The 17,954-nt window shown below is 49.2% G+C and overlaps 1 protein-coding gene across 1 annotated transcript; it reads left to right on the top strand.

Annotated features, from left to right (window-relative positions):
* The first annotated feature begins 1,183 nt into the window (after nucleotides 1-1,183).
* LOC140492471 (zona pellucida sperm-binding protein 3-like) lies at nucleotides 1,184-6,161 on the top strand. Its single transcript, XM_072591360.1, has 9 exons — nucleotides 1,184-1,453; nucleotides 2,016-2,128; nucleotides 2,239-2,342; nucleotides 3,757-3,934; nucleotides 4,024-4,144; nucleotides 5,211-5,302; nucleotides 5,375-5,505; nucleotides 5,840-5,971; nucleotides 6,109-6,161. Exons 1-9 carry the CDS (start codon nucleotides 1,184-1,186, stop codon nucleotides 6,159-6,161), a joined length of 1,194 nt encoding a protein of 397 aa, XP_072447461.1.
* The last annotated feature ends 11,793 nt before the right edge of the window (nucleotides 6,162-17,954 follow it).

Genomic DNA, 17,954 nt, shown 5'->3' with positions numbered 1-17,954 from the left:
CGAAGGTAGTAGCATCAAGTCCCTGCAGTTTGGAAGCAGGCCATTCGACCCATCAGGTTACACTATCCCACGTAGACCCAACCCCCTACCCTACCCTCATAACCTTGCATTTCCCTGGACTGTGGGAGGAAACTGGAGCACCCGGAGGAAACCCACACAGACACGGGGAGAGTGTGCAAACTCCACACAGAGAGACAGTCACCTGTCAAACCCAGGTCCCTGGCATCGCAGTGGATTAGATTAGATTACTTACAGTGTGGAAACAGGCCCTTCGGCCCAACAAGTCCACACCGCCCTGCCGAAGCGCAACCCATACCCCTACATCTACCCCTTACCTAATACTACGGGCAATTTAGCATGGCCAATCCACCCTAACCTGCACATCTTTGGACTGTGGGAGGAAACCGGAGCACCCGGAGGAAACCCACGCAGACACGGGGAGAATGTGCAAACTCCACACAGTCAGTCGCCTGAGGCGGGAATTGAACCCGGGCACTGTGAGGCAGTAGTGCTAACCACTGTGCCACCGTGCCGCCCGTGCTAGCCACTGAGTCAACATGACATCCCTAACCACAGAGTGATGAAGAAATCTTGGAAGAAATATCTTCTTGGGAGGTGGAAGAGTCTCCAAATTCTCTCCTTAACAGTTTTTGTTTGAATATCCTTTTGAATTAAGATCAGAGTGGGGCTGGAAAATCCCAGCAGGTCGGGCAGCATCCGAGGAGCAGGAACATCAACATTACGGGCATGAGCCCTTCATCAACAGTCCTCACTTTTACTTTGAATTAACCTGTTCAGATTTGGAGCAAGAGGGACTGGCTCAGAGGGAGGGACACTACCACTGCACGATAATAGCCCGTAATTTCATCCTTACATTCTCAGGGATTCCTCGTCGAAGATAATAAAGGGCCTATTGGAATGAGTTAGGATTTCCACATCTCAATCAATTAATGCTGTGATTGACCAGCTAATGCCTGGGTATTTTGTGGGAGGGGGGAAACTGCATTGAGCCTAAACGACGAATAACGGGAGGGCTACAGATGCTCCATATAAACGGACCATTCGGCCCCCTCCCTTCATCCTATCAGTAGGCTTCCCAGAGATGGGGTTTCTGTGTAGACTTACTGTGTTCCTAGGGCTGCTTTTAGTCCTGCCAGCCCATCCCGCGAATGGCAGGGGAGGTATGAGGTCACGGGGAGATAGACTGGTCTCGGCTGGCCGTTCGGCCCTGACGCTCCATACTAGCGCCGCCACAGGAGGGAAGCCCCGGGTTACCGTGCGGTGCGAGGAGGGCTCCATGTCGGTAGCTGTGCCCTTGGATTTGTTCGGGACGGGTTACCTGGTTAATGCCAAGCACCTGAGACTAGGTAACTGCAGTTTGAGCCGAGTGGAGCCCCGGAATGGGACACTGCTGTTCCGTACACCACTGCATCAGTGTGGCGCCAGGAGGACGGTAAGTGGCTAGCTCTGGTTCCTTCCGAGAAGGAGGAGGGGGCTGAGGGAACGCCCTCCACTCAATCGATTCTCCATATCTATCGAAAATGGTCTCTTTTCTCAGTAGGATTGTCTATCGGTTCTAGCCCCCTTGCCCCAGGGGTGGGGTGGGGAAGAGTGAGATCACTCTCTCATTCATTCTACAATGAATACAGGCCCACTCTCCTCACTAACACTTCCCATCCTCCTACAATGCTGCAGAACTCCTCCCTTCTCCCATTAGTTGGAGAACTTTGAACAAGCTCCAAGTTCTGACTTTCCCCCCTGGTGCTGAGTTTGACACTTCTACTCCTTTATCTGTGGATCACTCCCTACAAACCCTCCACCATACTGCCCTCCAGAATCCACTCTGATTTCATAGTCTCGAGCTTTCTCCCCTTGGGAGAACCACAATAGAATGGGAATGGATTCTAATTCTACTTTTATGTAGTATAATTTTTTTCAGGATTTCTTAGTTTTCTACAGTTGGAATTGCTAAGTGGGTGATCCTTCACTAAATGGTACTGTTTCTATCCCTGTAGTTGGATGTGGATGATCTTATTTACAAGACCAGCCTGCATTACCTGCCCCCAGTGAAGCAGATTATTGTTCGTACCAATCCAGTCACTATTCCCATTGAGTGTCATTACCCCAGGTAGGTCTGTGGTTTTCCCCCTCCTTTCCTAGTTCTCCTGTTACCTGACTGTTTATGAAGCTCGCCTCTCCCACTGTCTATCTGATGTTTTTATTCTCCTTTTTTTTTAGGAAGGGGAATGTCAGTGGTGAAGCTATTGAACCAACCTGGGTGCCATTCAGCTCTACTCATATTGGACACCACTCCCTGAACTTCTTCCTTGCCCTCATGACTGGTAGGTGTAGGGAGTGTGGAAGGTGGTAACCATTTGGGCCCCCTGAACTGATTTCACCTTTAAGGTGATCCTCCAATGTTGTGCACTTGCTGAAATGGGGGCAGCTGAGAGAGACCAGGACTTTCTAGATTGCTCGGTTTAAAAACAATGACTGCAGATGTTGGAAACCAGATTCTGGATTAGTGGTGCTGGAAGAGCACAGCAGTTCAGGCAGCATCCAAGGAGCTTCTAGACTGCTCTCCAATCGAACCACGTCATGACTGACCTCTTACTCCTGACCGTCCCTTTTTTAAATGTCTGAATTCATCAATCTTGGTCCTGAATGATCATGCCCCAGTGTCTCTATGGGAGAGAATTCTTAAGATCCACCCTCGTGAAATTCAAATATAAAGATCTCCTTTTAATCAGAGACTGTCCCCTGGTTCTTGAACCCCATAGAATGGGGAGAGATTTGTCCTGTACCTATCTTGTATGCTCTTTTTTCAATGAGCTCATCCATTCTGGAAAAAATCCAAGAATACAGACCCACTTCCCTTGATATCTTTGCACATTCTCACACAATGTTCCAGAATCTCCCACATCTCTCAATCTCTTGGTAGAGAATCTACATTAGAGATGTACAGCATGGAAACAGACCCTTCGGTCCAACCTGTCCATGCCGACCAGATATCCCAACCCAATCTAGTCCCACCTGCCAGCACCCGGCCCATATCCCTCCAAACCCTTCCTATTCATATACCCATCCAAATGCCTCTTGGTAATTGTACCAGCCTCCACCACTTCCTCTGGCAGCTCATTCCATACATGCACCACCCTCTGTGAAAAAGTTGCCCCTTGGGTCTCTCTTATTTTCCCCTCTCTCTCCCTAAACCTATGCCCTCTAGTTCTGGATTTCCTGGCCTCCAGGGGAAAAAACCTTGCCTATTTATCCTATCCATGTCCCTCATGATTTTATAAACCTCTATAAGGTCACCCCCTCAGCCTCTGATGCTCCAGGGAAAACAGCCCCAGCCTATTCAGCCTCTCCCTGTAGCTCAGATCCTCCAACCCTGGTAACATCCTTGTAAATCTTTTCTGGACCCTTTCAAGTTTCACAACATCTTTCCAATAGGAAGGAGACCAGAATTGCATGTAATATTCCAGAAGTGGCCTAACCAATGTCCTGTGCAGCTGCAATATGACCTCCCAACTCCTGTACTCAATCCTCTCTGGGATTTGAATGGATCTTGAGGTCAGCCAGTGTTCTTAGTAAGGGGAGGGAAGGCTCCTTTCAATCTCCCATGTGACAATCTAATTGTTACAGATTGAGACCCTTTATTCCAAGAACCAATCCCTAGTGACTTGGCACACTGATATTATAAAAGCTGACATTAGCAATTCTGCTTGTGGAGACTCACCTTTCTGCATCTTGCAGAGAACTGGGCAGAGAAACGAGATTCCAATGTCTACTACCTGGGCGATGAGATTCACATTGAGGCTTCTGTTGCGACTCTGAACCATGTACCACTGAAACTCTTTATTGATCGCTGTGTGGCCGCTGTGGGGCCTGAGTGGAGCTTCAACTCCAGTTACACCATCATTGACCACAATGGGTATGTGTAGAGCCTGGAATGCTGGTGGAATCCTTGTCTGTCTTTTTTTTTTCCCCCCCTAACCATCTATCCCCTTCCTCCTTTTACAGATGCCTCCTGGACAGCAAAGCTGGTTCCTCAACCTCTTATTTTGTCAATCCAAGAGTGAAGCCAGACACAATCCGCTTTGTCCTGGATGCCTTTCGCTTTTACAGGATTCCCAGCAGCTTGGTATGGGACAGCAATGAGATTCGGGGAAGGCTAGTTTGGGGTGCAATACAGTGTTGAGTCCCTTCAATCCTGGGTCCTACACAGTCCAATCTCCTTGACTCTCTGCTTCCTGAGTCTCACTGGAACAGCTGGTCTATACCTGTGGAGGCCTTGAACTGTAATAGATTTGGGAATCCATCTCTGCTCCTTGCACACTCTTAACTGCCACCCAAGACCCTGGATTATGGCTGTGACTAACTGTTGCCTCACACCAGGGACCTGGGTGTGATTTTAGCTTTGGGTGGTCATCTGTGGGGAGCTCTTATGTTTTCTCCATTTCTGCTAGTGCTCTGACATCATCACAGTCCAGGGATGTGCAGTGGGTGATGGACCATTGCCCACAGTGTCCAGGGATGTGTAGGCCAGGATTAGCTTTGGTAAAATATGCATTTATGGCATAGTCAGTGTTTAGCATGAGAACTGACCCTTTGGTCCAACATGTCCATGCTGACTAGATATCCTAACTTAATCTAGTCTCATTTGGCCCAAATTCCCTCAACCCTGCCTTTCCATACACTCATCCAATGCCTTTTATATGCTGTAATTGTACAAGTCTCTTCCCTTCCTCTGGCAGTTCCTTCTATACAAGCACTACCCTCAAAGTTGCCCCTTGGCTCCCATATATCTTCCCCTCTCACCTAGGCCCTCTAGTTCTGGACTTCTTTTTTCCCCCCCCACCTGCCCCGGGGAATAGACCTTCTGACTTAACCCTATCCATGTCCCCCCTTTTTTTGTGAACCTCTAAAAGGTGACCCCTCCATATCTGGTGCTCCAGGTCTGGGTGGGATGCTCTCCAGGGAACTGGTACAGACTTAATAAGCCAAACCACCTTCTCAGGATTCTGATTCTAGTCGTGACTATTCCAGTATTTGGAAATACTGGTGATCTCTCCTAATAAGCGGGAGAACAACTTACCATACCTGTGGTGGTTTGGGTGGGCAGTTCTCCTCACTGGGACCATTAGACAGAATACAGCCTAGGTATAACCTGCTGCTCTAACATATATGTACCTTTTTTAATCTTCCAGATTTACATTACTTGTCACCTGCGAGTTTCTGCACTCCAGCAGCAGCCAAACCCTCTGAACAAGGCTTGCTGGTTTCAAAGGGCCAGCCGACTGTGAGTAACCATTTTTCATGAGTTTATTCCGCTGTGGTGTGGATGTACTAAGTTTGTTTCTGTCTCTTTTAGCTGGTCCCTGGTCACTGACAGCTGGGCGCCTCCGGTAGGAGAGAGCAATGGCCAATCTATCTGTCACTGCTGTGACACTCTCCGATGTGGGTCACCATCTAGGGCCATAAGGAGAAAATCACGGGAAGCAGGTACACTGGGTAATCTCTCTCTTGGATTTACCAGGTTTGGGTTAAGGAAATGACTGTATGAACAGAAGGATGACACTCTGTCCATTGAATGGCAGAGTGGGCTGATCAGCTCCTGCAGTTCCCCTTTTTCTGCCACTGATTAAAACTCTCTCTGAATGTGAGTGAAGGGAATATTTTTGGCTTGCCAAGTGTTCCATTTGGCAGTGAAGGATTATTACAAACTGGCATCTCAGCTATACCTTACCACAAGGCTCTGGTTCCATCAGTCTGACCTTCAGCCCTCCATCTTCTGAGCCTCTTATCCCACTTGCCATCTGTCCCTTTGCTTCCCCAGAATTCTCTCAAGCAACAGGGGAAGCTGATTCAACACTTGGACCCTTGGTCATTGTGGATCCCAACAGTTTTAGTGCTGCCAAGTCTGGATCTTCAGTGGGAGACTTTGCTGAGACGCACCAAGCTGTCTCTGGTAAGAACACTTTTTTTTTTGTGAATGATCACTAAACAGCACTCTGTTCCAGTAACTCTGTTTTGAGGTTGCATCTTACCAGTGTCTAAACCCTCATGATCTAGAGTTTAACTCTGTATTAAATTGTTCTGTTAAAGGTGCCTCACCACAACAGCTTGTGGGACTGTGGTCGTGCTACTACCTGAGCTAAAGTCTAGGTTCACCTCTTATCCTGGCGATGTACTAATGTCTCAACAATTCAATTAAGCACTTACAAAGCAATGGATTATTCCCCATCTAATTCTATAAAATTCTCATCCTCCTCCAAACCCTGACCTCTCATGGTCTCTAACCTCCTTCACCCCACCATCTAATTGCCAAACATTATTTAACTGACACCACTGAATTTTCAACACGAGCCTTGAACTCTGCCTTCTGAAAACAACTTTCTCTCCTTTTTTTTTCTGTTGTTCATCACATTAACCCACCTAATAGAGGGTTCAGTCAGCATCCTAGTCCTATCACTTTTTTCCTTGTACTCTTATTACACTCTAAGCTGGAGTCTGATGCTCTTTATTACAAAGATTCTCTGGCCTACTGAACACCTCTATGTCATAGTTTTCCTGTAGCACCTATCCCTGGGGTTGTGAATCTGTGCCTCCCTTTTGTAACCATTTTACAATGTTGGGTGTGTCTTTCTGATTGTGAGCTGATCAAGTTTGATGTTTGCCACCTACTGGGAACGGTCAATGCCAAGTTGGTAACATTTCTAAATGTTTTCTCCCTACAGATGGACATTATCTGATCAGTCTTGTTCTGCTGGGTGCTTTAATGATCCCAGTAGCTGGATTTACAGTGGCTACCTACAGGAGATGTGTTTGAGTCCAGTTATGTTGACCTTTTGTCAAAGCTGAATAAATGCAGTTTAACAATTAAAACAAATTAGACTCTTTTGTTCATTTACACAACAGCACAGGAATAAGCTCTTTATCCCATGCCATATCAACAATGATCCACAAAAATATTCCCATCTGCCTGTACGTGCTCTAGATCTCTAATCCCTGCCTGTTCATGTCTAAATGCCTCTTAAACATGTTAATCACGATCCCAGTAGTGTAATCCAGATACTTAACTTTAAAGTCAAAACCCTTCCTCCTCCCATCTCTAACCTTCTCCCAGATTTGATTTTTCCAACCTAGAAGGGAATGCACTTACTATCCACCTTTATCTATTCCCTAATCAGGCCAGCCTCTCTTCCAGCAAAGAATCCACGTTTGTCTAACATCCAGCACATTTACCTAAACATCTGGCAGATCCTAGTAAATCTTTGCACTCCAGTCTCCATCCTGCAGTGTGGCAATCAATACTACACCACATTCCCAATGTAGCCTGACTAAAGATTCTTTTGTTGCTGTTGCAATGTGACTTGCCAGCTTGTCCCCATGCCCTGACTGATTGAAGCCAAGTATACCAAGGCCTTGACCACCTTTATCCACTGATGACCATGTGCTGTGAGTTTGAGATGAGGGAACAAGGTTAAACACTTACCAGATCCATACACCTGGCTTCAGCTGAAGAGCATCCTTTAGTTTTGCTTTACCTCTGCTCAGGATGTTGTGCTTTTTCTGGAGCAGGTGTGACTTGAGTCCAGACCTCCTGCCCCAAAGTTAGGGACACTACCACTCTCAGCAGCCTGAGCACCTTTCCTAATTCTAGAGTAACACTGCTTACCTTGAACTTTTTTTATTTTAATTGTTAGCTTCCCTCCCATTGGCTGTACATGGTCCTGAGTGATCAGGCTTTAATCCCCTTCTTGCCAAAGTTTGGAAAACATTAATCCAGTCTTCAATAGCACCAGGACCAAGGATATTTGATCTTCCCTTTGTCTCTAATTTTGTGGGCTGTGAACTTCAAACTGGAAACAAACACTACTTTGGATGATTAGGATTGTGGTGGACGTTGACCGAAGACCACTGGACCGCTATCCCACCAGAGCTCTGCAGCTGGGTTGAAGGCCATTTAAACCCCTGACAGACTCGGCTTTTCAGCTGGAAGCAGTGAAATGTGCTTGGCATAGTGACAGCTGCTTAAGTGATTCCTTTCCCCCTGCCCCTGACCCCCCCCCCAGGGCAGGGGGTCACAATCGTTCTGGATGACCAGAAGCTTGTCTCGTTTAACAGGAGAAATGTTTCTCTCTTGCTGAGGAGGGGAAAGTACTTTGAGAGACAAAGGCCATATCTTTAACTGATTGAAAATGGGCTTCTCCAGGCCCTTCAGAACTGTCGGGCAGCAGCTGAAAGGAAAGTCTCTCACCAGTAATCCAGGCTGCTGTCAGAATTGTGCTCCACTGACTTCTGCTTTTTCTTTACCCTCCCCCTCCCCCCAAACACCATGTCTTGTTTCTGTCAATTGTGTGGACTTGCTAAAATACAATTGATTTTAAAAAGTGCTAGTACAATAAAGTTTTCTTTGATTACAGAAATTTAGTTTTTTTTTCCCCCAAACCTGGGTTTACTAGCCACGTGAATGGGGGCTTTTCAATCTGGTCACGTTTGTGGTGACTGTGTGTAGCAGTGCACTGCACACAACTGCATCTGCCTTCCTTGAGTGAGGAAGAGACCATCTAATCCAAGATGTCCCATGTACCCCTCTCCTTTTTATCTCAAGTTACTTTTGCCCACATGATTGTATTTAATGTGGGTGGGGGAGCTCAACTCCAGTGAGATTTCCCAGTTTAAATCCCTCTTTGGGAGGGGAGGATGTTAACCGCTCCCCCCTGGGAGCAAGTTTTAAGAAGTGAATTGATCCCGTCCAAAGGATGGAGATGGATGAACATGCAGGAAAAAAAAACTCCATGTTGGAAGCAGCTGGGACACAGTAGTCCCAGGTTAAAGTTCTTCTGCCGCAGGGTGCTCCTAAATTTCAGAAATATGAAGTATCTGTGGCGATGAAAAGACTTAGTTACTGTAATCTGAGGTTCAAATCCCAGCTTGCTCCTGTGATTCAGTGATTATAATACCTGATTTGATTTGATTAGGTCCAACTAATCTGTGCTGACCATGTTCCCAAACTAAACTTGTTCCACCTGCCTGTATTTGGCCTGCATCTGCCCAAACCCCTCCTATCCACTCACTTCACCAAATGTCTTTTGAATCTAGTAACTGTACCCACATCTGCCACTTCCTCTGGAAGGCCATTCCACAAACAAACCAGTGTTCTTTTTTAAAAGTCCCTCCACAGTTACCTGGATTACACCTCCTCCCACCCTACCTCCTGCAAAAATGCTATCCTGTATTCCCAATTCCTCTGTCCCTGCCCTATCTGCTCCCAGGAGGGCCAGTTCCACACCAGATGGCCTCCTTCTTTAGAGATCACAATTTCTCATCTCACGTGGTTGAAGATGCCCTCCAACACATCTTATGTGACCCCCCACTCCACCCTCAGACCCCACCCCTCTGATCGTAACAAGGACAGAACCCCCCTGGTGTTCACCTTCCATCCCACCAACCTCCACATAAACCACATCATCTGCCAACATTTCTGCCACCTCCAAACAGACCCCATCACCACGGGTATGTTTCCCTCCCCACTCCTTTCCCCCTTCCGCAAAGACAGTTCCCTCTGTGACTACCTGGTCGGGCCCATCCCCCCCCCACCTTCCCCTGCCATCCCAGGAATTGCAAAACCTGTGCCCACACCTTTCTTCCCCCCCACAGTGGGTTTGGAAACTGCTGCTAAGGAACATTGGGTACAGTACTGCAGTACACCTTCTTGGTGGGGTGTACTTGTCATGGTGGAAGTGAATGCCTAAAATGTTGGACATAGTGCCAGCCAAGTGGACTGCTTTGTCTGGAGGATTTGAACCTCTGCTGTTGTTTCCACTGTATCATCCAGCTAAGTGTCATAATGCCAACTGCTGTTAATACTGGACATGTTGGATCCTAGACTGAAATTGAGCTTGATAAATTTCTGGTTTTAACCAAGTGATCAATCACTAAAACATACGCACACAATGCAGATTTAGTTTCCATAAAACAGAAATCCACTCCACAAAAGGAATGAAGGATAAACCGAACTATTTACATACAACGCACATTTAAAGATTTTGAAACACGCAGTACAATATTATCCCATTAAAACCCCAAAATACTTTTACTCACACTATAGAGATTTCCCTTCGCAATCACATTCATTGGACTTAATGTAATTGTGACTTCAATGCCTGTGTTTTGAGACTCTGCAAGCCTGTTCCTTGGAGCCTTTGTCCAACTGTGCTTAAACCTTCTCAGCTTCAAATAACACTCTTGACATTATAACCAAACACTTTGGGTCTGAAACTTGTACTAAATTTCTGATACTGAAGTAATCTGTTTCTTAACACATCTAACTAAACTTCAACTCACTCTCTTTTTCATGAGAAACTGCTTCAACAAGACTCCTGCAGAATTGCTAAGTAAAACTAGGGAACATTTTTTTGCAAGTTTTAGGTACTTCCCTCATTAAAGTTTGACAAAAATTAATTTTTTACTTTCTCAACTTGAATCCAAATGCGCAATTGATTATATTGCACCTCTCTTAAAAAAAATGTCAACAAAAACTCTTTACTCATCCAGAAGTATCTGTTCTTCGAGAAATCTGCATGGAAACAAGAAATACCTAAAAGTTAAACATTAAACCTCTTCACATACATAGAAAATCCATATGCACTCGAAATTCAAATCTCCAAACTCAGAAATAATGCTTAAATACAGATAAATCTCACACCCTCCACCACACAGATAGACAACCCTCCATCATTCTCCTGATTTGTGTCTTGTAGATGGTAGACAGGCATTCAGGAACCACCAAGTGAATCAGGTGATCTACAGTATTTAGGTGCCTTGTCAAAAATATACTTTATTCATAAAATATCTTTATATAAGTACAGACACTAACAAATGCCATTTAGCATTTCATAGAAGTAAACATTCTCACCCCTCTCCCCTTCTTCTTCCCCCTTCCACATCTGCACCTTTCCCACACTGTCCCCCTCAAACCCGTCAACTGCCCCAACCCTCAATCAACCCACCTCTCAACATCCCCATTCCCTCATTCCCCCTCCACCCTCTTCTGCATTCCCTCCTCATTCACCCTTCCTCCAATTCCCCCTCCTCTCTCATTTCCCCATACCTTCATTTCCCCCTCGCCTCATTCTTCCCTCTCCTCATTCCCCCACTGCTCCCCCATTCCCCAGCTCCCTCATTCCCTCACTGTTACCTCATTCCCACATTCCTCTCTGCTCCCTCAGTGCCCCCCATTCCTCCCCACTCCCTCACTTATCCCCATTCCTCCCTGCTTCATCACACCCCACATTCCTCTCTGCTCCCTCAGTCCCCCCATTCCTCCCCACTCCCCCTGCTCCCTCACTCCCCCATTCCTCCCCACTCCCTCAGTCCCCTACTGCTCCCTCAATCCCCCCACTCCCTGATTCCCCACTTACGTAATCATTCCCACTCTCATCCCCCCTCATCTCACCTTCACTCCCCCATCTCTCATTTCCCTCACTCCCTCATCCCCTCCACTCCCTCATTCCCCCCCAATTTCTCCCCATCCATTTCTATCTGCCATCCCCCAATCCTCACATTTCTTACCCTCAACCTCCATATTTCTCCCCCTCCCCAACCACATTTCTCCCCCCCCACGATTCCCCATCCTCCATATTTCTCCCCCACCTCTATGTTTCTCCCTCTCATTTCTCCCCCCTCCCACATTTCTCCCTGCCCCATTTCTCTCCACCCCCCACATTTCTTTCCTCCCCCCCCCACATTCCACCAATATATCTTTCTCCCCTCACTTCACCACCCACCCCCACAGTTCTCACTCCCCCCATTAACCCTCGTCACATTTCTCCCCCAACTCTTAATGTTTCTCCACCCCAACTTCTGTCCCCCCATTTCTCTCTCTCCCCCACCACACTAATTTCTCCCTCCCTTCCCCGATTTCCCCTGGCCCACCCAATTTCTCCCCCCCCCCCATTATTTCCCCATCCCGATTTCACCCTGTCCCCCTGATTTCTCCTCTCCAATTTCCCCCCTCTCATGATTTCTCCCCCACCACAATTTTCCCCACTCTGATTTCTCTCAACCTTATTTCTCCCCCAGATTTATCCACCCCCAAGATTACTCCCCCTCCCCCGCCTGATTTCTCCCCCACATTTCCCCAATTGTTCCCCCACCCCAATTTCGCCCCCTGATTTCTCCCACCCTCCCCGATTTCTTCCTCATCCGCCTGATTAATCCCCCCAGATTATTCTCCCAGAATATCCCCCAATTTCTCCCTATCATGATTGACCTCGTCCGATTTCTCCCGCACCCTACTCACGATTTGTCCTCCCCTCCCCCAACCCCCCCCCACAGTTTCTACCCCCAGGATTTCTCCCGCCCAATTTCTCTCTCCCCTCATTTAGAGTCAGAGTCATAGAGATGTACAGCACGGAAACAGACCCTTCGGTCCAACCCGTCCATGCCGACCAGATATCCCAACCCAATCTAGTCCCACCTGCCAGCACCCGGCCCATATCCCTCCAAACCCTTCCTATTCATATACCCATCCAAATGCCTCTTAAATGTTGCAATTGTACCAGCCTCCACCACATCCTCTGGCAGCTCATTCCATACACATACCACCCTCTGCATGAAAACGTTGCCCCTTAGGTCTCTTTTATATCTTTCCCCTCTCACCCTAAACCTATGCCCCTCTAGTTCTGGACTCCCCCACCCCAGGGAAAAGACCTTGTCTATTTACCCTATCCATGCCCCTCATAATTTTGTAAACCTCTATAAGGTCACCCCTCAGCCTCCGACGCTCCAGGGAAAACAGACCCAGCCTGTTCAGCCTCTCCCTATAGCTCAAACCCTCCAACCCTGGTAACATCCTTGTAAATCTTTTCTGAAACCTTTCAAGTTTCACAACATCTTTCCGATGGGAAGGAGACCAGAATTACACGCAATATTCCAACAGTGGCCAAACCAATGTCCTGTACAGCCACAACAGGACCTCCCAACCCCTGTACTCAATACTCTCCCTCTGATTTCTCTCTCACTCCATTTCTCCCACCGTCGTTTCTCCCCCCCCCCCATTTCTCCTCACCCTGAATTGTACCCGCCCTGATTTATCCCAATTTCTGCCCTCCTCCCCCACACTCCCAATTTCTCGCCCCTTGATTTCTCCCCCACTGACGATTTCTACCCCCTGCCCATGATGTCTCCCCCCGTTCCCCCTCATTTTTACCTTGATTTGTATCCCATATTTTCTCGCCCCCTGATTTCTCCCCACCCGATGTCTACCCCAATTTTTCCCTACCTCCCCTATTTCTCTCCCCAGATTATTCCCCCCTCCCCAATGTCTCCCCCTCACTTGATTTCTCCCCCCATTTCTCCCCACCCCCACTCACGATTTCTCCCCTCTCCTATTTCTCCACCCCCCAATTTCTCTCCCCCCTCATTTCTGAGGCCTCCTCATTTCTCGCCCCCATTGCTCCTACCCCCCATTTTTCCCCATCCCCCATTTCTTCCCCCTATTTATACCCCACCCCACCCCATTTGTCTACACCCCCAACTTCCCCACATTTCTCCCCTGCACCCTACCCAGACATTGCTCCCAATCCCAGCTCACCCCCACAATTCTCACCCGCCCCACCCCCATATTTCTCTTGCCCCCACCCCACATTTCTCTCTCTCTCCCCCCACCACCACATTTCTCTCCCCCCAATACATTTCTCTGTCTCCCCCCATTTCTCTGTCTCTTCCTCCCTCCAATTTCTCTGTCTCCCCCACCCCCCAATTCTCATTGTCTCCACCCACCCTCCCCATTTCTCTCTGTCTCCCCCACCCCCCAATTCTCATTGTCTCCACCCACCCTCCCCATTTCTCTCTGTCTCCCCCATTTCTCTGCCCCCTCCCATTTTTCTGTTCCCCCATTTCTCTCCCCCCCCATTTCTCTGTTCCCCCCCATTTCTTTGTCTCCCCCATTTCTCTGTCTCCCCCATTTCTCTCCCCCCCCATTTCTCTGTCTCCCCCCATTTCTCTCTCCCCCCCCATTTCTCTGTCCCCCCATTTCTCTGTCTCCCCCATTTCTCTGTCCCCCCCCATTTCTCTGTCTCCCCCATTTCCCTGTTCCCCCCCATTTCTCTGTCTCCCCCATTTCTCTGTCCCCCCCATTTCTCTATTCCCCCATTTCTCTGTCTCCCCCCATTTCTCTGTCCCCCCCCATTTCTCTGTCTCCCCCATTTCTCTGTCCCCCCCATTTCTCTGTCTCCCCCATTTCCCTGTTCCCCCCCATTTCTCTGTCCCCCCCATTTCTCTGTCCCCCCCATTTCTCTGTCTCCCCCATTTCTCTGTCCCCCCCCATTCTCTGTCCCCCCCCATTTCTCTGTCTCCCCCCATTTCTCTGACCCCCCCATTTCTATGTTTCCCCCATTTCTCTGTTCCTTCTATTTCTGTTCCCCCCATTTCTCTGTTCCCACCATTTCTATGTGTCCCCCATTTCTCTGTTCCTTCTATTTCTGTTCCCCCCATTTCTCTGTTCCCACCATTTTTCTCCTCCCCCCATTTCTATGACCTCCTTTTCTCTATTCCCCCCATTTCTGTTCCCCCCATTTCTCTGTCCCTCTCCCCCCCATTTCTCTGTCCCTCTCCCCCCTCTCCCCCATTTCTCTCTTACCCCATTTCTCTGCCCCCTCCCATTTCTCTGTTTCCCCCCATTTCTCTGTCCCCCATTTCTCTGTCTCCCCCATTTCCCTGTCCCCCCATTTCTCTGTTTCCCCCCATTTCTCTGTCCCCCATTTCTCTGTCTCCCCCATTTCTCTGTCCCCCCCATTTCTCTGTCTCCCCCATTTCCCTGTTCCCCCCCATTTCTCTGTCCCCCCCATTTCTCTGTCTCCCCCATTTCTCTGTCCCCCCCATTTCTCTGTCCCCCCATTTCTCTGTCTCCCCCATTTCTCTGTCCCCCCCATTCTCTGTCCCCCCCATTTCTCTGTCTCCCCCCCATTTCCCTGTCCCCCCATTTCTCTGTCTCCCCCCATTTCCCTGTCCCCCCATTTCCCTGTCCCCCCATTTCTCTGTCCCCCCATTTCTCTGTCACACCCATTTCTCTGCCCCCTCCCATTTCTCTGTCCCCCCCATTTCTCTGTCCCCCCCCATTTCTCTGTCCCCCCCATTTCTCTGACCCCCCCATTTCTATGTTTCCCCCATTTCTCTGTTCCTTCTATTTCTGTTCCCCCCATTTCTCTGTTCCCCCATTTTTCTCCTCCCCCCATTTCTATGACCTCCGTTTCTCTGTTCCCCCCATTTCTCTGCCCCCCATTTCTCTGTCCCCCCATTTCTTAGCCCCCCCATTTCCCTGTCCCCCCATTTCTCTGTCTCCCCCATTTCTCTGTTCCCCCCGTTTCTCTGTTCCCTCCCATTTCTCTGTTCCCCCCGTTTCTCTGTTCCCCCCATTTCTCTGTCCCCCCATTTCTCTGACCCCCCCATTTCTATGATTCCCCCATTTCTCTGTCCCCCCCATTTCTCTGACCCCCCCATTTCTATGTGTCCCCCATTTCTCTGTTCCTTCTATTTCTGTTCCCCCCATTTCTCTGTTCCCACCATTTTTCTCCTCCCCCCATTTCTATGACCTCCCTTTCTCTATTCCCCCCATTTCTGTTCCCACCATTTCTCTGTCCCTCTCCCCCCCATTTCTCTGTCCCTCTCCCCCCTCTCCCCCATTTCTCTCTTACCCCATTTCTCTGCCCCCTCCCATTTCTCTGTTTCCCCCCATTTCTCTGTCCCCCATTTCTCTGTCTCCCCCATTTCCCTGTCCCCCCATTTCTCTGTTTCCCCCCATTTCCCTGTCCCCCCATTTCTCTGTTTCCCCCCATTTCTCTGTCCCCCATTTCTCTGTCTCCCCCATTTCCCTGTCCCCCCATTTCCCTGTCCCCCCATTTCTCTGTCCCCCCATTTCTCTGTCACACCCATTTCTCTGCCCCCTCCCATTTCTCTGTCCCCCTCCCATTTCTCTGTCCCCCCCATTTCTCTGTCCCCCAATTTCTCTGTCCCCCCCATTTCTCTGACCCCCCCATTTCTATGTTTCCCCCATTTCTTTGTTCCTTCTATTTCTGTTCCCCCCATTTCTCTGTTCCCCCATTTTTCTCCTCCCCCCATTTCTATGACCTCCGTTTCTCTGTTCCCCCATTTCTCTGCCCCCCATTTCTCTGCCCCCCCATTTCTCTGTCCCCCCATTTCTCAGCCCCCCCATTTCTCTGTCCCCCCATTTCTCTGTCCCCCCCATTTCTCTGACCCCCCCATTTCTATGTTTCCCCCATTTCTCTGTTCCTTCTATTTCTGTTCCCCCCATTTCTCTGTTCCCCCATTTTTCTCCTCCCCCCATTTCTATGACCTCCGTTTCTCTGTTCCCCCCATTTCTCTGCCCCCCATTTCTCTGTCCCCCCATTTCTCAGCCCCCCCATTTCTCTGTTCCCCCATTTCTCAGCCCCCCCATTTCTCTGTTCCCCCCATTTCTCTGCCCCCCATTTCTTAGCCCCCCCATTTCTCTGTCCCTCCCATTTCTCTGCCCCCTCCCATTTCTCTATTCCCCCATTTCTCTATTCCCCCATTTCTCTGTCTCCCCCCATTTCTCTGTCTCCCCCATTTCTCTGTTCCCCCCGTTTCTCTGTTCCCCCCATTTCTCTGTCCCCCCATTTCTCTGACCCCCCTATTTCTATGATTCCCCCATTTCTCTGTCCCCCCCATTTCTCTGACCCCCCATTTCTATGTGTCCCCCATTTCTCTGTTCCTTCTATTTCTGTTCCCCCCATTTCTCTGTTCCCACCATTTTTCTCCACCCCCCATTTCTATGACCTCCGTTTCTCTATTCCCCCCATTTCTGTTCCCCCCATTTCTCTGTCCCTCTCCCCCCCATTTCTCTGTCCCTCTCCCCCCGCTCCCCCATTTCTATCTTACCCCATTTCTCTGCCCCCTCCCATTTCTCTGTTTCCCCCCATTTTTCTGTCCCCCATTTCTCTGTCTCCCCCATTTCCCTGTCCCTCCATTTCTCTGTCTCCCCTAATTTCTCTGTCCCCCCCATTTCTCTGTCCCCCCCATTTCTATGTTTCCCCCATTTCTCTGTTCCCCCATTTTTCTCCTCCCCCCATTTCTCTGTTCCCCCCATTTCTCTGCCCCCCCATTTCTCAGCCCCCCCATTTCTCTGTCACACCCATTTCTCTGCCCCCTCCCATTTCTCTGTCCCCCCCATTTCTCTGTCCCCCCCCATTTCTCTGTCCCCCCATTTCTCTGACCCCCCATTTCTATGTTTCCCCCATTTCTTTGTTCCTTCTATTTCTGTTCCCCCCATTTCTCTGTTCCCCCATTTTTCTCCTCCCCCCATTTCTATGACCTCCGTTTCTCTGTTCCCCCCATTTCTCTGTCCCCCCATTTCTTAGCCCCCCCATTTCTCTGCCCCCCCATTTCTCTGTCCCCCCATTTCTTAGCCCCCCCATTTCTCTATTCCCCCATTTCTCTGTCTCCCCCGTTTCTCTGTCCCCCCCATTTCTCTGTCCCCCCATTTCTCTGTTCCCCCCCATTTCTCTGTCTCCCCCCATTTATCTGCTCCTCCCCATTTCTCTGTTCTCGCCCCCCCATTTCTCTGTCCCCCCTCCCCTTCCCCCAACCCTCTCCCTCCCCCTCCCTCTCCCCCTCCCCTTCCCCTTCTGCCCCCACCCCCCTCCATTTCTCTGCCCCGCTTTCTCTGTCCCCCTTTTCTCTGTCCCCCTTTTCTCTGTCCCCCCTTTTCTCTGTCCCCCCATTTCTCTGCCCCCCCATTTCTCTACCCCACAATACTCTGTCCCCCATTTCTCTATTCCCCCCTTTTCTCTGTCCCCCTTTTCTCTGTCCCCCTTTTCTCTCCCCCCCCATTTCTCTGTCCCCTCCCATTTCTCTGTCCCCCCCATTTCTCTGTCCCCTCCCATTTCTCTGTCCCCCCCATTTCTCTG

The sequence above is a fragment of the Chiloscyllium punctatum genome, chromosome 21 (genome assembly GCF_047496795.1).
Source record: "Chiloscyllium punctatum isolate Juve2018m chromosome 21, sChiPun1.3, whole genome shotgun sequence".
Taxonomy (NCBI): Eukaryota; Metazoa; Chordata; class Chondrichthyes; order Orectolobiformes; family Hemiscylliidae; genus Chiloscyllium; species Chiloscyllium punctatum.
The sequence above is the reverse complement of the archived record's forward strand: the minus strand, read 5'-3'. Positions and strand labels throughout refer to the sequence as shown.

Excerpts from the sequence above, each read along its gene's own strand:
- LOC140492471 (XM_072591360.1), top strand. The coding sequence starts at position 1,184 with ATGAGGTCACGGGGAGATAGACTGGTCTCGGCTGGCCGTTCGGCCCTG. Across the intron at positions 1,454-2,015 it reads AGTGTGGCGCCAGGAGGACG|TTGGATGTGGATGATCTTAT; the intron begins GTAAGTGGCTAG and ends CTATCCCTGTAG. Across the intron at positions 5,303-5,374 it reads TTTCAAAGGGCCAGCCGACT|CTGGTCCCTGGTCACTGACA; the intron begins GTGAGTAACCAT and ends TGTCTCTTTTAG.